The 17,785-nt window shown below is 38.4% G+C and overlaps 2 protein-coding genes across 3 annotated transcripts in view; one reads left to right on the forward strand and one right to left on the reverse strand.

Moving 5' to 3' along the window:
- Nucleotides 1-943: 943 nt before the first annotated feature.
- znf654 (zinc finger protein 654) lies at nt 944-11,704 on the forward strand. The gene is made up of 11 exons (XM_008403614.2): nt 944-1,128; nt 1,932-2,077; nt 2,392-2,473; nt 2,704-2,839; nt 3,436-3,638; nt 3,911-4,047; nt 4,638-4,776; nt 4,966-5,250; nt 6,432-7,565; nt 8,794-9,572; nt 10,008-11,704. Exons 1-11 carry the CDS (start codon nt 952-954, stop codon nt 11,032-11,034), a joined length of 4,245 nt encoding a protein of 1,414 aa, XP_008401836.2. The 5' UTR covers nt 944-951; the 3' UTR covers nt 11,035-11,704.
- Nucleotides 11,705-13,546: 1,842 nt separating this feature from the next.
- The window catches only part of LOC103461279 (uncharacterized), an 8,766-nt gene continuing 4,527 nt past the window's right edge, over nt 13,547-17,785 (reverse strand). For both annotated transcript variants that reach the window (XM_008403598.2, XM_008403605.2), the window contains 5 exons: nt 17,520-17,717; nt 17,067-17,204; nt 16,884-16,973; nt 16,633-16,776; nt 13,547-16,556 (listed from right to left, as the gene is read on the reverse strand). In XM_008403598.2, coding sequence (XP_008401820.1) covers nt 16,428-16,556; nt 16,633-16,776; nt 16,884-16,973; nt 17,067-17,204; nt 17,520-17,717 — 699 coding nt within the window. In that variant the 3' untranslated portion in view covers nt 13,547-16,427. The remainder of the gene's footprint in view (nt 16,557-16,632; nt 16,777-16,883; nt 16,974-17,066; nt 17,205-17,519; nt 17,718-17,785) is intronic.

Consider the following 17,785-nt stretch of genomic DNA (forward strand, 5'->3'; position numbering starts at 1 on the left):
CTAAATTTACAAGTTGTTCCATAGTATATAAACGTTATATATATTCCTATATAAAATTTGCTTATATTTTTCAGGTGTGTTTTTTAAAAGATCAATAAACTAACCTGCAAACACAGTGATTGAATCAGTGAATTCGATAATGGCCCAAATGCAACATTTTATTTTTTGGGGGGACATTTTTGACATTTTTTAAGGTTTTATTATTATTTTGGAATTTTATCTTTTACATTTTTAGTAGCAATAAATCACATTGTGGTGATAAAGACCGTTTTTCCAGATCTTTACATAAAATGAACAGTTAAAATGTTACAAAACCTGWCTCATTTATTCAGAAACATTTGTATTTTAAAACCCAGTATAAAAAGGACAWTGCAGATGACCTCTTTCTGCTTTAATTTGCATCTGCATCGTAGGTGAAGTCTTACATCTCATCCCAGGGAATCTTTTTGCTAAGGAAAAGAAAGGTACTTCCTCATCTTAATTTCTTTCTCTCTTTTTTGGCACTGTTTTGTCCTCCCTCATATCTGCATCCTCCTTGGGTGCTGCCACCTTCAGTACCACTGCTGCAACCCATATTTCAACGCATATTTTAACAGTGCCCGGTCTCCTGTTTGATGCATATGGAAAGTATCCAGGAATACATGCGTTGGAGCGTTCAAGCACACAATGCAGTGAATGTTCACCTATAGATCACAAAACCAGTCAAACCTCAGCTTTGAAAAAATGTAGTATGCATGAGTGGTCATGTGTTATCAACATTTTAGTTTATTCATTTATAGAGGCTTTATGTTGTTTCTTAGAATATAACGACTACCTAAAAATAGAAAACGAACAGTTCTAACAAACGTTCAAAATATTTGACCACTTAATTGTTTAATCAGCATTTTCACAATAAAGTCGGTTGCCAGATTCGTAGTGCCTCTATAAAGAGGAACGCTCATGCGGTGGATAATGTGGGACAAACCTGGCAACCTTGTCTATGCGCTGGATAAAGCATACAGTATGGCGGACAACGAAAGTGATTTGGAAACTGACGGGCTTGAATTAGCTCTGGATTCACTGTGTCTTAGACACTGCATGGACGAATCGTCTCTCAACAGCAAGGACTACTGCTCTGAGTTTTGTGAGGTGTGTTGGACAAAACTGTTTCGACAAAATCAGAGTTTGTTTTGTGCTAACATTCCTAGCTTTTGTAGCTCCCGATAGCCTCCAGACTAGCTCTATTTATGCAGTTGTGTCGCCATAGGTAATCAGGAACTCACACGAATAGCCAGTTCCTAAAGATAAAAACAGAACTGTGCATTTGAAACTGTATTAAAAAACTGTGTTTATTATTTGAGGCTTGAAAATTTCTTAACTGTGTAGCTTTTCAGTTAAGCTAAGCTAACAGAATAGTGAGTGAGAAGCGAAACAAGGTTTGTGTGTACACAGCGTGGTGAACGTTCTGAGTTGACGTTACCTGTCATGATTAATAAAGTCAAGAAGAACCAAAATAAAAGCTTTATATTTCAAATATCATCGGAATCGAGATATTCAGGATCTTTACCCACGCCGACGGCACCAGGTTTCCTTCAGTCAGAAGCGACAAATGTGATGTTCTTTGTGATTTATTACAGTGCTACAATAGAGACACGCCTCATGTTTGGAAAAAATAAACAACTTTGAAGTTGCACACTTAACTGCACTTCATATCATTTTATTTTATTAGATGATATTTTGATCAGTGGTACACCACGTGTCTATGGTAAATCTTATGTGTTTGCATGCTTATGCACAAGCATAAGCCTGCACTGTATGTCAATGTTTACGAGATATTCATGGGGAAATGTTAGGATTTGGAAATAATACCAAATATTTGGTAGCTGAAGTTAACTTATCGTGCATTTGTGTGTTTTTGGTGTGGATTAATTACCCTTGTTCTTCCTGCACAGTTGGTGGAGGAGTACACAGCCCAGTGGCATGTTCCTCTGCCTCAACTCAAGGTGCTGCGGACTGCTCTCTGCAATTTTACCAAAGCCACATCTGCCTTTCCTGATGACTGTCAGCACGTCCAGTATGTCCTCAGCAGTCTGGCCTTGTGAGTACCGTTGGAATCTGTTTTAGATACTGTGACTACAATACATTAATGTTCATGTGAAATCCATGGACATTATTGGAAGGTTCAGGTTTCAGTGACAGGCAAGTTCAGGCCTGCAGATGTTAAAACGTATCAATAAAATCCTAGATAAAAGACTGTACTGTAAGGGCAACTTTACTGCATAAGAAAAAAAAACTCACTGCAGTTATTAAAATTGGCAAACTGACATTCAGAGGAATATGCAAACTATGAACCAAGCTAAGGTGGGTTGTTATTTGTATTGTCGGCCTTATGTCAGTCCTTTTCTCTTGCAGGAGCTTCTTTGAGCTGATGCTGTTCTTTAGCAGGGAGGAATTTGTGGAGGAGCCTTTGAAAGACATCCTTGATTGTTTTCAGGTATCGAAACAACGTCTGATTACTTTATTTGCTCAATTGTTCTGACTATTGCACATTGTAAATAGCCAGAGCATCCAGCTTCAGCCACTTCTTTTCAAGCATGAAACAACACAACCGACTTAAACTATGAAAAACTTTTCAGATGTGAACTTTCCAAAAGCTTATCTAATTTTTTAAATGAAACTGAGTAGTGCTCTGACTTATAGTGATTTTTGTTGTTTTTGTTGTAGGAATGCCACTTGAAACTTTTGAGGCACAGGAACATCTATCTTCATCATGTGAAGCAGGTTATCAAAGGTGGAGGTCCGTGGGAGAATTCAGTGTTGCAGAGAATTCTGAAAGAGGGAGAAGTGCCACAGAGTGAAGGTAGACATACGCTGCATTAGAAAGTGAAATGATGTTTTAAAAAATGACTCTAATCAAACTGTTGTTAAAACCGTGATAGATTTTTTCAGTTAATATAAATTACTGGGGCAATGGTGGTCGTTACTGGGGAAAGATGCTGCTTCAATTAGTGATATGCCCATTTAAAACTTTTTATGATGAAGCATTTGCTCCAGCCTGGTTCTACATTAAAGTCAGTGAACTTCATATGCTCACAGTCTTTGGCTTTGAAGTGCAGCATAATAAAATGCTATATTTTATTATTATACTGGCATTGATAAGTCCTGCTCATCTCGCTCCTTAATACCAATGATTCTGCAGTTTATTTTGTCTGTTTCTTTTGATGTCAGGAGATATTTTGTACCATTCAAAGTATATGAAAACTTGACTTTATTGAAGACATCTGTTGACCTGGATGTTGTCTAGCGGACTGTATTTTACAAATAAAAAAGTTGGATCTGTAAAATTCTTGACATCTAGTTAAATGTCATTTTTTCAGTGTCATTTTGGTTGAAGTTTGTTGGCTTGCAGCGTTACAGAAACAGTCCATCTAACTGATGTGCTCTCCGTCTGTGCAGTTGATGACTACTTCAGTACAGAATTGCCTATCTTTTTGGAGCTGCGCGTTCGATATCTTCAGGCCTGTGAGCGGATGCAGGAGGCCATGGCTCTTTCTAAAAGCTGTCTGGAAAACCAGGAGACTGGGAAGCATCTTTACTTCCATCAGGCCTACCTAACATGTCTCTACAAGGCCTCTCTGTATGAAAACCTTCAGAAGGAGGTAAGGCTGTTGTTGCACTTTGAAGCAGGTGAATAATGGAAAAAACTCTGGGTTTTTTTGTGGGGATKTKTTTTTTTTTTTTTTTTTTTTTTTWATTGCCTGAAATGTCTACCTTTTATTTTGTATTTATTACTTCAAGATATTTTAAGTATATTTAAGCAGTTTTTCCAGCAGAGAAGTTTGTTTCTGTGCATTACAATGCAAATTACACGTTTTAGTGTCATCGGCTATGACTGTACATTTATGCATGTGATGTTTTTGTTGCTCCCCAGATGGCAGAAATAGACGGCCGTGATGCAGTCGAGATAATCTGCAACACTGAGAGCGTGGAGAAAGACGAGCTTTTGTTGTCGCTGTGTAAAGCCTTCCTCACTCGGCAGTTGCACAAAGGGGACATGTATTACATTTGGTAAGTGTGACATTCTTAGACATGTAATGTAGAGCATCAAACAAGACATTTTGTCCCTTGAAAATTAGCCATAAACTGTCTGTTGATAAATTCATTTAAAATCTTTTTAATATTCACATGTTCAGATTTCAGAATTCGTAGGAGCTTCTGATCTTCCACAGTTGTTGCTGCTTTGATGTTCTGGAAAATTAACGTGTCCTTTCTTCAATATGACACCAGCAGAAAGAAGTATTTAATACTTGCATGTAGGATTACTTTTTAATTAGCAGATCCTATATATATATATATATATATATATATATATATAACTTTGAGGTTTCATTGCAGTTGTTCATTTGTAACACATTAACAGTCAAACAACGATCCTTCTATATTATTTCCTGCCAATATGTTGTTGAACTTGCTCTGGTCTGTTGGTAGGAAGTGGGCTTACAAATTTTAGAATGTTCTCTTTGACTGCCATGATTTAAGTATAAAATCTCAAAGTGCTATAAGCTGTACGATGAGGCTAATTTGTAAATATGTAGCCATGTGTGTCCATGGCTGCATACCTGGAGTAGATGTAGTTGACCATGTTCACCTTCCTGCAGGGACCTCGTCTTTATCTGGAGTAGATTGCATCTGAGGGCCTATCCCTCCCGTCAAGGCTTCCTGGCTGAGTGTTCAGAACTCGCTTCATCTGCCACCAACGTCAGAGCCATCTTCCCCTTCATCAAGCTGCTCACTGAGGTAAGAATGTCAACTCATCATCAGCTTGGAGCCGTAAGGACCAGTTCATTTCCCCCCCAGTCTTTTTAATTCTTACCACACTTTCACACAAAGTTTTGACACTCTTCCATCTTGTCCTGACTCATTTGATTTTCTTACTCAACGTTTGGCTCATCTTTTTTCCACTGGTGGTTCTTCTCATTTGTATAGCTCGGCGGTGAGGGAGTTCAGGTTGCCGTTGAGCTCTGTGGCAGGGCGTTGCAGCTCTGTGATATGGAGAGTGACACTGTAACCCGCTCACTTGTCTGCAAGAGCATTGCCTTCCTGCTGCCTCATGACCTGGAGATCTGTCGCGCGTGTTCCCTGCTGGTCTTTTGCCAGGAGCGAAGCCTGGAGGCGTACCGGACTGTGTGTCTTCTTTACAGGCATCCAGATCAGGAGCAACATCCTCACAGCAACCCTCTCCGGACCAATGTTCGCTTCCATATTCTGCAGGTCGGTATCTAAAATATTCATGACAAGACATGCATCTAAAGGCATTATGACATTTTCAGAAAGTACAGTTTGTTTGTTTTTTTACTCCATGAATGAGTTCATGACACACAGACTGAAATATGTCAAGCCTTTGTTTCTTGTAGTTTTGATAATTATGGTTAAAGATGATAAAAATGCAAAATTTTGTTTCAGAATATTTTAATCTTGTGAAAAAGTTAAATATTAAACTCTAATCAGCTTATTAACTCAAAAAATGTGTTGGGAGAAGGTGCATCAGTAGATGCACCTGAAAGGAATGTAAAGAAACTTCTTTTTAAGAATTTGGGGGAGCTTCAAGCGCAGTTCACGGAGGCTGGAGTCAGGAGCCACGTTCCTCGTCTGAGAGAAAGAACTGGGCTTTTGCGTAGTGGTTCTTTTCGTTTAAAACTAAAGTTAACATTTCATTCTGAGGCAGAGTGGAGAGGCACATAATCCACGTTGCAGGCAGTGATGGTTTGTGGTGCCATGTTGTGTTGGTCCCCTGAGTTTTTTGAATCTACGGTCAATGTAGCTGTCCAGTAGGAAAGTTGAGCGCACATCATGTTACCTTTTTATCATAAGCTTTATGGTGATGCTGATGTTTGTGTTTTGAATGCATAAAATGGAGAAAAATGTATTATTAAATTGTATTACTAACAATAGTTTGCACTAGAGCAAATGGAAAATCCTACTATTTTCTGACTTCTTGCAATAACGGGCGAGTGTGACAACTCGGGTTTGATGCCATTTCCAGTTCATTGCTCTTTCTTCCGAGACAAGTCAGACTCAGTGTTAGCTCAAGGACACTTGAGTTGCGCTGCAGGACATTGATCCGAAGCAAGACGTCACATCTGCCTCTCAAAGTTTGAAGTATCAGTTTCAAAAACCCTTGGAATGTGACTGATTTAAAATTATTTCTGCAAAGAACAATTGGTGAAAGTCGCTCTGCATCGATGTTTGTCTTATTGCAAGGTGCCACAAACGGTTTGACCCATTTGGCCTCTATCAGCCATCAAGTTTTTTTTCTCCTCAGTGAATAAATTCATCATTTGAAAACTGTAAGATTGTTTTTTTTTTTTTTTTATTACAGCAATATAATTAAAAAAAACTAATTACAAAATATTTGTAATTAAGACATTTTAACAATATCTCTCCCTTTCCAGATGCTGAAAGAGCGCCTGTGCTTTGACCCTGAGTTTTGGAACCTGCTCACTCTCAGGACTCACTGCTTGGAGTTGATCAGCGATAAGGTCATGAAGGACGCTGTTCTCGACGAGATGAAGGCGGAAGAGGAAAAGGAATCTAGTGAATATCTCTTACTGAATAACTGTGTGAATGAGTCGTGCACCCTATGTCTCAGTTCATGCCTCAGCATTCCAGGTCCAACTGAGAGCGAAGACCTTCCTGTTATCCCGGTTGTGGTTAAAACAGAAACGAAGTGTGTTCCACAAGGCCATGTTCATCTAAGGAGGAGGAAATGGAAGAGATTGAAGCGACCTTTGTCAGACGAGGAGCTTGACTTTGTTGATGATCCGGAATTTAAATACAATCTCAAACCCACTTCTTTGAGTAGTAAACCCATGTACTCTCTGAGATGCACCCAAATAAAAGTGGGGAACTCTGCCTCTGTGATACTCCCTTCAAACCACAAGAGAGAATGCTTGTCCCGAAGCGTCAAGAACCAGATTTTTAAAAGAAGGGGTCGGAAGAAGAGATGGTTGCAGGGTCTTCCAAAGACGGAGCAAGTCCAGACGTTTACGGTTATCAGAGTTGGTGGTAAAAAACGAGGAAGGAAACCTTTACCGAAGCTGGAGTTATCTTTCCCCGATAATGAACTTCACCTCACAGAAGATACATGTGGAGTTGAGGTGGAAACGGAAACAGAAGACAAACGGGAAGTTATACTTAATTTGGATGATATCCCTTCATGCTTTGGTAAACACACGGAAGAGGTAGTTCAGCATCTGAATGAACTTATCATGGAAAACAACAAAGACTCAAGTATGGTTATTGGTTCCAGTCTCGGTGAACAACCTCAAACATGTTTGGAATCGAAACTTTGTGAAGATCTACCAAGCGAGCCCCAAGCTGCTGCTGCTGTCGAAGCTGACCCCGAGCTCGATGGTCCCGTCTTTGAGTTATTGGATAATCCAGTTGAGTTGCTACACAATTACTCCCTCCTGTCTAGAGATGCTGAAGGTGAAGAACCAAAACCTYCAGAACTGAAGCCATCTGATGAGGTTAATGGTAACATAAAGCAGGAGTCAGATGTGGAAAAAGAAGAACCAGAAACTGAGGTCAGTTTTTTATTTACTCCTTCTAATAATTGGGTATTGTTACCGTAACTCTGCATCACTCCACATTGCTGCCAGTTTTGGAAATCTAAATAATAACTTTGTAATAGCAATTCAAAGGTCACTTGGTTCTGTTTTGCTCTTCATCAGCTCTGATTGGTGACGGGCAGGCTAGATTCTGATGAGATCTAATTTCTCACTTTAGTTCATCAATTAACAGCTTTCACTGTGAACGTAATAAAAATTAGATGGTTGGCATCAGATGCTTTGTGTCTATCAGGATGATCTAGAAGTCTCTACTTTTTTTCAATTTATTCTATCAAATAAATATTTTCCTCTTTGTTTTGAATCAGTCGAAATCTACAGGTCAGATGAGAAAATCAGAAATCAACATCGGGCAGGATAAGATTAGTTTCTGCTAATTAATTTTGACCAGTTGACCATTCTTATGTTGATTTTTTTTTATGTTTAGTGAAACAATTGGAATTGCTTTTATTGTGCAGAGATACAGAAGCACAATTGTTTATTTTCTGAAAAGGCGGTTCTTTATTTTCTGCCCTGACTGGAGCCAATTCAAGCTTTTTGCTTGTGAGGCTCATTTACAATCTGAGCTTGGAGGAAACGGGTCCGACTCCCGTTGGAGAGAGTTTACTGCATAAGGTACTCGACCACCTGTAAGAGCAAAATCGAGCTTTCTGCTACATTAAGTCTGGATACCCACTTTGAGCGCTGATGAAGTAGTTTTTGTTTTCTTTCTTTCTACTTATTGTCTTCCATTAGGAAATGTTGTTTTATGACGTGGTGGTCGCTCTGAGCTGTTCAGATTTGGTCAGAGGGCATAATTTGTCATATTTTATCAGCAAAAGTAATGGAACATTTTTTTGAAATTAAGTTTAAAATTTGAATACTTCTAAGACTTTATCTATATAGAAAATATGACATCCAATTGGAATCTTAGTGCTTTGTTTTGAGGTATGAAATGTAAGAATGAAATTTCAGTGAGTGAGTACGAACCGGTGGTATCCATTGGTGAAGAAGCAGACTGATACAGAAAACGGGAATTGCATCAATGTATCCATTGGAGTGTATTATATGGTTTGTTTTGTGTGCTGTTGGGAGAAAATTGAGCAAAATCGGGTAAAAATGTTTTGATGATGCAGCAGCTTCTCATATTGTTTTGTATAAGATTATAATTGACCTCTACGTTTTGCTTCTTTGTGTCTTTGTCCAGATAAAACCCATAAAAACATGGCGGGAGAAATTGCTGCGGACTCAACAGTACGGCCACTTAAGTTACACCTGCAAGGTCTGCCGTAAAACGTTCAAGGGTTTGAATGTGATGAGGCACGCGTTCTCACATTTAAAGAATAGGAAACCAAAATGCATTCTCTGTGGAAAACGCTTCAAGCTTCTGCCTTTGGCCAAAAAGCATATTCTCGAACACATTAATGAAATGTCAAATCACAAACCAAATGTGGAGCAATTGCAGGAGAATCCACCTACCAATGGAATCATGGAAAAAGAGCACCCGCCCGATAAAGAAATCGAGATGCCTGTCGCCGAAAACGAAACCTCTGAACAGAAACCTAAATCCAAATCCAAAAAGCAGGTGTTGATCCTGAACAGGGAGGAACGGATCATCAGAAATATCCGCGTCCTGCTCAGAAAGACGGCTTTGTTTAATAAAAGAAGCAAAAACCCGAGCGCAGAGATTAACCAGATTGAATTCACAGATGAGCAAGTTGTCATTACAGACGGTCTGGTGATAATAAAGAATGTGGCTTCGATAAAGGAGGAGGAGGGGGAAGAGGGCCAGGAGACCCCGGTGGGGGAGAACRGTTGCAGTGTGGATTACACGTATCCCTTGTGCCCGTCGGACGTCTGCGATCGAGTTTTCTTGAAACTGAACAGTTCACTGACGAGGCATGCCATCAAATGCCATCTTGGTGAAGAGAAGGTTCTGGAGAAGACTTACATTTGGTCCAAACACAAGTGCTGCTTCTGTGTCAGGTAAGAACCAAAATCAAAAAATTCTAGTTTGATTTTTAAAAAAAAACAGAAAGAAAAGATCTAAATTTATCATGCAAATTAACAGTTTGTTTTCTTAAAAAAAAACACACAAAAAAAACACTTTTTTTTTTTTGCAGAAAACGTCATAGACTTGCATAGGTATTGTCCCTTAATAAAGAAAAGCATTTAATTTTTAGCAATTAATAAATTATACAAAGACGACTTGATATGAAATCTAAAAGCTGTTTTTCACAGTATTGTTTATGAAAAATGTAATTTATTTGAGGTAAACTCCATTGCACACAGTCTTTATTCTTCACTTTCAGATCTTCAGACGTCAAATATGAAACATTTCCAGATCTCACCGTTATGTTTAAGGACTCAAAATGTTCTCCTGTTTTTTTTTTTTTTTTAAACTTCTGTTTCCTCTGACAGGCACATGCAGTTCCTGGATCAGTATAAGCACCACATGAAGCTCCACGATGATCCTCTGCCGTTCTTCTGCTACCACCTAGAGTGTAAACAGCGCTTTGCAACACAGCCAGAGTTAAAGGACCACATCAACACCCACCAGCCCTTCAGACCTCAGTGTTCATTCCCAGACTGTGAGAAGCTCTTCTCGTGTTTTCAGGGTCTTTCTGACCACGAATGGAGACATTACATCCCAGTGCCACAGAGGAAAGAGCTCGACCTCGGAGCCAACCCGAAAGACGAGGTGAGCAAGGAAGCTCCATGGAAGCAGAGGGTAAAAATTGAAGAAATTTGGCTTCAGAATAAAAAGTCCCAAAGCCAAATGAGTCCTACTCCTGATAAAATCAAAACTGAAGACTTGGAAACTAGCATAGACAACATCCAGGATTTAGCTACATATGATAACTGTCCAACAACAACATCTAACCCTGAAATCATAGAAGATAAACCCTCAATCAATGGATTTGAGGAAGTGACAAAACTTGACCCAAAGGAATCCAAGGCTGCAACTGGTGCTGCGAAAACCCCTAAAAAGAAACCTCAAAAAAAACCGATCAACTGGGACGTCATAAATATCAGAGAGTACCAAGATATTGCCACTCTGGCTGAGGGAATCCAGAAGAACATAGCAGAGCCGCACATCACGGAGCACAAGACCTTTAAACCCGAAGATCCCGCCTACGCCCAGTTTGTAAAAACCCCCTTTGTCCGACCGCCGCCCTCCACCTACTTGGACGAATCGGTGCTTTCAATGCGGAAGAGGAGTTCGGCTGATCAGCAGTCTGTAAGAAAATATGTCAACAAGAAGAAGATGATGAGAGAGCTGGCTGCAGAAAAGGCCAAGGACAACGTGGGCGTCCCGGACCAGAAGGTCCGACATCGCTGCGGCAAATGTCTGTCCTCCTTCAGCACACTGGAGGAATTACAAACGCACGAAGGCCGCAACACCTGCTCCTCTCTGTTTGGCTTTGATTCAGACGATGAAAGTTAGCCTCGTTGGTTCACTGACCAGAACATTATGGCACAAAACCTCTTGACTCTATTCATAAACAGATTGTTTGTGTTTGAGCTGTGAATTATTGTTTTCTTTTGTCTCGTTTTCATATCTACAGCAGGAGATCAGCAACAAAATGTGTAGTTAATTCTGAATCGAGCAATAATTTAAAGGACGCAGCTACTGTACTTGTATTACGTTTAATCAAACAACAAACTCTGATTTTAATTTTATTTAAATTAATTTATACTAGTTACAATTATTATGCAAGTTATAATTTTGAGTCTTATTATGAATCTTGAACAATTACAAACCTCAGAGACTAAAAGGGCAAAAGTAATGGACAACTCTCAGTCTAGAAATATCTCAATTAGAATATTTTCTATTCATTTTATGAATTATCAGTAATGAGATTATAACAGCCCCCAAGATTTTTAAGTGTTTAGTTAACAGGAAGCCATATTATTATTTTTATCTTTAAGACATTTGTGGGTTAGTCACTTAGCAGTGAAGCATCATCCTGCATAAAAAATGGTTTTCTTAAAATTTGCTGTCTGCACCATCTGTACCTTTTCAGACGGCACTGAAGGAGAACACGCTCCTTATTTACAGACATACGAATCACCTGACATACTTGCATTCAATAAGCAATAAAGTTGATACAGTTTGAAGGTGGAAAATGTGTATAAAAGTAAAACTGTCAATGTAATTACTTGCATAATAACTGTGTAAAGTCTACATTAATTTAAATAATTTCAAGCATATGAAGGCCTCGTTGGGGAGTTTTTCCAAAGGTTATATCCACATCTGTGGATTTGCTCAAAATGATGGGTACAGCTCACTAATTTTAAATATCATTGAATTATGAATTTTAATAGTTTAATATAGGAGCTCATTCAGTGCAGCATAAGTTGAGATTCATTTTCACTGATACTCAGATTTATTGGAAGGTTGATCTATGGGTTTGATCATCTTTTAACTCACTTGCACTGTGTAGATAATTCAACGGGTAAGAAAATGTCTTCCATAAATTTGTGCCCCATTTTTAACATTACTAATTTAAATTGAAAACTCATCAATGTCTTGATCTGACATTTTTAAACTATTACAGTTGTTATTACTGTTGCCTTGCAACACGAGGACCCAGGTTTGAATCCCAGAGGGTTCTTTCTGCACACAGCTTGCATGTTTTCCCCTCCGTGTGGGTTTTCTTCAAAACTCCAGCTTCCTCCCTAACAATCCAAACAACATGGCTGTTTGTTTTTTTTCTAAAACTGTCCTTGGGTATGAGTGTGTGCATGCATGTTTGTTTGTCTTGTGTGTTACTGTCACCCTGTGATGGACTGGTGAACTGTCCCGCCTCTCGCCTAAGGACGACAGGAGGTGGGCACTAACCGCCCCCGCCATGCTGCATGGATGGGCGGGTAGACCATGGATGAATCCTTCAAACTGTTGCCAAATACAGCAAATTTTAAACACCTACAATGTGTTTCCATCGTTGTACATGAAGGTCATAACTTTTGTGGAGTACTTTTCTGATGATGGGAATAAACTGAGGTTTTTTTTTWAATTAATAAAACCAGTTGTCTTTGTGCCAAGACAGAATCGGTGTAAAAATTGGTGTTATTTCAAAGTTGAGGCTCAGATTCTTGCTTGTGGACCTCACTTTGTAGAATTTCACTGAGCTTAAAACTTTTTTTTTTTCTGTTAACTTTTTATGGTGTGATTCAATAGGACTGCATTCAAATCTTATTTATATGTACAAATGTTAATAGCTGTTTTGTAAATGTAATATTGATCCATATATTTTTCTTAAGACGTGGTTCAATTTCTTTAAATAAACAAATTGTGAAATATTCTGAATGGTTAATCTATGAGAACAGTAGTTGTGCTTTCTTTGACTCACTTCAATAGAGTGGTGCTCACTCTTAGTATGAGATTTGTATGGCCTTCAGTAAAAATATACTGTTTCCAAAAGAATAAAAAGTACATAATATACTTTTTATTGTGCTATAAGCTAATATTAAATAGCTGACTGACTATTTTTGTTTGAGGCTGTTGGCTGCTTGGCGGGCATCATGCAGCTAATTATTAAATAGCATTATATTAATGTGGGTGAAGTATTGTACTCCTTTTCACACAAGTAGCAAAACCAGCGTGGGGAAGCCTTCCTTGACTAGGCTGACTGGCAGTGTGCAGCGGCATATTATGCAGGAGGAGTATTGTGTCAATAATGTATCCTTAATACAGCTGGAGAACATGCAGACACATTATCTGGAATCATTCAAATGACAAAAGGGTAGAACAATTTTCTTGATACTAGCGAACAGCAAGGTTAAAATTTAAAAAGCCTAAAAAATGTGAAATTTCATTTCGAGAATGTAAAAAGAGCAGGAAAAAATAGTGGTGCAACAGCAGAAGATCTGAGAAATTACCTTTAACCAATCATTGGATGCATACATATTAAATCACAAAATGTTTATAAATTACATAAAATGAAAAAGTCAGATAACATTTATAAATACATTTTTAATTCAGCATTGCATATTTACTGTTTAACATATTGCTTGATTGTTAATCCCTCGGAAAGGGTATGAAAGAATTTTTCTTTTTTACATTGGGATCATTTATTAAAAAGATTTTTTGCATCACATCGTCCTGGTAAATGAGGTCATTTAAAGATATACAAAAAAAACCATCAATACAAGGAAAACACACATTGTCTTATTTTCTTTGCAAACATTTTCTTCTGCTTTGTAAGCAGCCTGTAACCTCAGTCGCCTGATTACAGAGCAAGCCAGAGATCCTCTTCGTCCCTCTAGGCTTCCTGCTCAGTTTCATTTATTGAACTGAATTCTCAAACATGATTTAACCATCAGCATGATAATGACTCGTGCTGATGGGTAATGACTGGTTCGATGCGAGATCGGATCAACACAATTCAGTTTCAGGCCCCTCAGGGTGAGTTGACAGGCATTGAACAAAGCAGAGACAAGCAGTTCTGCTGCAGGCCGACATTCAAGGTTAGAGGGGTTTCCATTATCCCATGCAATAAAGGCATTCCAGATTTATAACATGCAAAAATAACCATTTTCTTTGGCTGTGCTTACTGTTATAAAAAAAAAAAAATCAATCAATTATTCTCTGTATTGCAGACAAACCAAGCCGGTTTAAAATCTTCAACACAAGCAGCATTCATTGCACTGAAAATAAAGAGCCCAGATACAGTTTAAGCTTTGGTCTAACCTGAGAAAAATTAAATGAAGGAATAAATGATATCAGGAAACTTGACAACGTATGTAGAGTTGTGTTCAAAATAAATAGCCCAACGTCACCAACCAAACTGATCACTGTGTTTGATAGGAAGCAGATTTCTCCATGGGAAATTATTTACCAGAGGGCGAAGTGAAGCAATAAAAATAAACAGATTCTGCAATCATGACAAACGTCCTGCTGATTCATTGTAAGTGAATCATTAATTGAAAAGATTGTGAAGTTTAATCAATACAAGAATGCAAACAACTGGGCTTTATTTAGGGACAAGGGCAGCACAGTGATATTATTTAATTCATACAGTAAATATCAGACCTAAGACATAAAAAATAAAATTTTGTCCTTTCTGTTGACTGACACATTTGTGTTTTTGGTGATGTTTTGTTATTTAATAAAATGTGAAGGATCATCAATGCATTTGTGTGCATCGAATGAAAATATTCTCAGAATTTTAAACTTGACCTTTTTGAAGGTGTTATTATTTTGAACACAGCTGTATATGCATCCAATTGCAAAATAATTATAACAAAGTAAAAACAAACAAACAACAAAAAAAAAACAAAGGGGGGGAAAAAAAAACAAAAACATTATACGGTGGGTAAAAATTACATTAAATGCCGAGATTGCAATTTTGTAGAATAAATACCTAAATAAGTTAAATCACTGAAAATAAATCTAAAATTCACACATTAAATGAAAGTACAAACACATCTCATTAAGTAATGAACATTTCTTGGTGAGGTTATATTGACTTTGCTTTCRTTTCAGCAAAAATTTACAGAAAAAAAAACCCAGCTAAATGTTTCGGTGTAGGACAACACTGAATCATCTGTGGAAAAATAGTAAACATGTCTCAACCGCATAGAAAGTTAGCAATCCGCATGCAAAGTGTCAGAGTGCATTCCAACTTTTTTTTACTAAAGTTTTGTCACTTTAGTTAAAAAAAAAAATAGTAGCTCTTTTACAATTGTCAACGGAAGACCTGGATCAAGGAGAAGGTCATCAAGGCATGTATGAGGATAAGAAGAAGAAACTTATGTTCAACTAGCTGCTTAAGTCGGATCTGGGAATAACGTTACACTAGATCTGAGTGTGTTTTGGCTGCAAGCCGGAAAGTCCAGAGAAGAAGAATGATTTGCTCATTTTTAAGATGCTAGCTTCCATCAGCAGCACAAGCTAACAACATCCATTCCAAGCATTCACAGTAAAAGGAGATTCCTGCTACTTTGACATTGTGTGGTGGCAGCCGTTTTCTAGTTTGAACTTTGAGATACTTCGGAGAGCTTCTATTTGGTTTTCCAAACATTGAATTTTGAAATTCTAACTTTTGATTAATGATTGAACGAACCGTTACTTCTGGAAACAGGTATAAAAAAAAAACACACATTTTGCTGCAAATCTTTAGCCAGTCAACTGATCAAAAAACTGACAGCAGGATCTGACATAGTTTGTAAATCACATATTTTTTTAAAGCAAGTCTAAAAATACTGGTATCCTTCATTTGATACATACATTAGAATCAATATTGTATTTAAAAGTATTTACTTCTTTTATTCTCGGAATATCTGTAGCATTAAAATGCAGAACAAGGTTTGATCAATTTAAATCTGCTACATTTAAAACATAACTTCTGCAAAGATAAAGTCTGTTGTTGGATATGGCTTGTCAATTTGAATTAAATGAACCGCATGATGAATGTGGAAAGTGTTAGACTGGACTCATCGTAGCTGTAATATTTTACTCCTGAGTTGCTGATGCAGACAGGTAACACTTGTTCTATAAGTAAGTTAGTAAAATAAAACGTGTGCTATTTAAGCTAATAATGAACCTGCTGGAGTACAAAGGATTGAGTCTGCAAATTTTTAGTTAGCCCACACATTCTAAAGTGCTGCATAAAATTATATGAAATCTATAATCAAGGGTGGGAACTATCGGTAAAACCCTCAAGCAAGAACAGGGGTACTATGTAAGTACGCATCAGATGTACAGTGCAAATGTGTCCTTACAGCTAAAATGTTAGCATCTTATTTTGGTGCAAACTTCCATCCCCGGTGGATTCAAGCACGCATAGCTGAGCAGACAAAATGAGAAGCAGTAAAACCACAGAGTGGGGATGCTCAGTGGGCGCTGTTGGAGCTCCAGTCATAAGGGAGGAAGCTGACTTTAGTTTTCCCAGCAGACAGGACATCCTGCAGGCTGGTCTTCTTTGGAGAGTCACCCATATGATCCAGCACCCACTTCAGCAGCTGTAAGAGAAGGTGAGCGTGAAAAAACCCCCCAAAAAAACAACAAAAGATGTGTCTGTAAAGCATTTAAATGTACCTTTTCATCTGTGCCTCCAAAATCAGCCTTATACCACTTAAAAATCTGACTGAGGCGCACTTCGTTTTTGCCAGAGTCAACCATACAGGCATCGTCGTTCTCCAGAAAGGCTTCGGCCGCGGTGAGCAGCTGGCTGTCTATGTCCTGTGTTTGAATCAGAAATGTTCCCTTTTACTGCCAGGATCGTCCCGCAGAACGAATACAGATCCCTGCACGCTGTAGGACACCAGCAAGAGCTGACATGTATGTACCTGAGGTGTGTAGGTTTTAATCGGGGGGCAGCCCTTTGCACCACAGTTCAAAGCAAAGTGAATCAGGGGCTCAGCATCTGGAAGCGCCACCTAGTGGATGACAAAAGGAGTGCTACTTAGTTACACTGATGAAGCAGGAGTAAGATATTATACTGGCTTTTGATGGCGAGTGAGTGTGGAGACCTGCAGTCGAGGATCCGTTTTGGAGAAGGGCTTTAGGAGCTGTGCAATTCCCTTTCTGTTCCCTCGAAGGACGCCATTTTCAATGTCTTGTAAAGTGAAGACTTCACCTCCAATAAGGTAGCTAACATAGTTGAAAAACTAGGAAAAATAAACAGAAGCAAATGAATTTACACTTGCTTCAAATATAAGGAAATGTGACAATGTGATACCATGTGAAAATAGCCAAATACAATATTTGTGGATCTAAGGAAAAATGTAAAATGTAAACATTACATAGAATGTGGAGAGAGGAAAAGCCTCAGATGCTGATGCTTCAAAAAAAATAAAATAAAATAAAACAGTGCATTGTGTGTAGTGGGAAGGTACTAGCAAAGCCCAGCATGAATAAATACTGCATAAAGAAAATCTACATAGCAGTAGAAGTGTTGAGGCACATCTTCTTTGTAATCCTACTTTGTATCTCTGCCACATGTTGGTAGGAGCCCCCAGGCGCAGGTAGCCATGGATGACTAAGGCGTTATAGATGTTGATGAAGAAGGCCAGCTTCTCCTCCCGGCTCAGCGAGAGCAACTCCACCCTCTGGAGCTGAATGGCCAGCTCACAGTAACGTTCAAATGCTGGGTCCACAGACATCCCTTTATAATCCACAGACTGTAGAAGCAAGAGCAACACAGAGGACAAATGCAATTTTTTGCAAAAAAATAAAAAATAAATAAATA

The sequence above is a fragment of the Poecilia reticulata genome, linkage group LG2 (assembly GCF_000633615.1).
Source record: "Poecilia reticulata strain Guanapo linkage group LG2, Guppy_female_1.0+MT, whole genome shotgun sequence".
In the NCBI taxonomy this organism is placed as follows: Eukaryota; Metazoa; Chordata; class Actinopteri; order Cyprinodontiformes; family Poeciliidae; genus Poecilia; species Poecilia reticulata.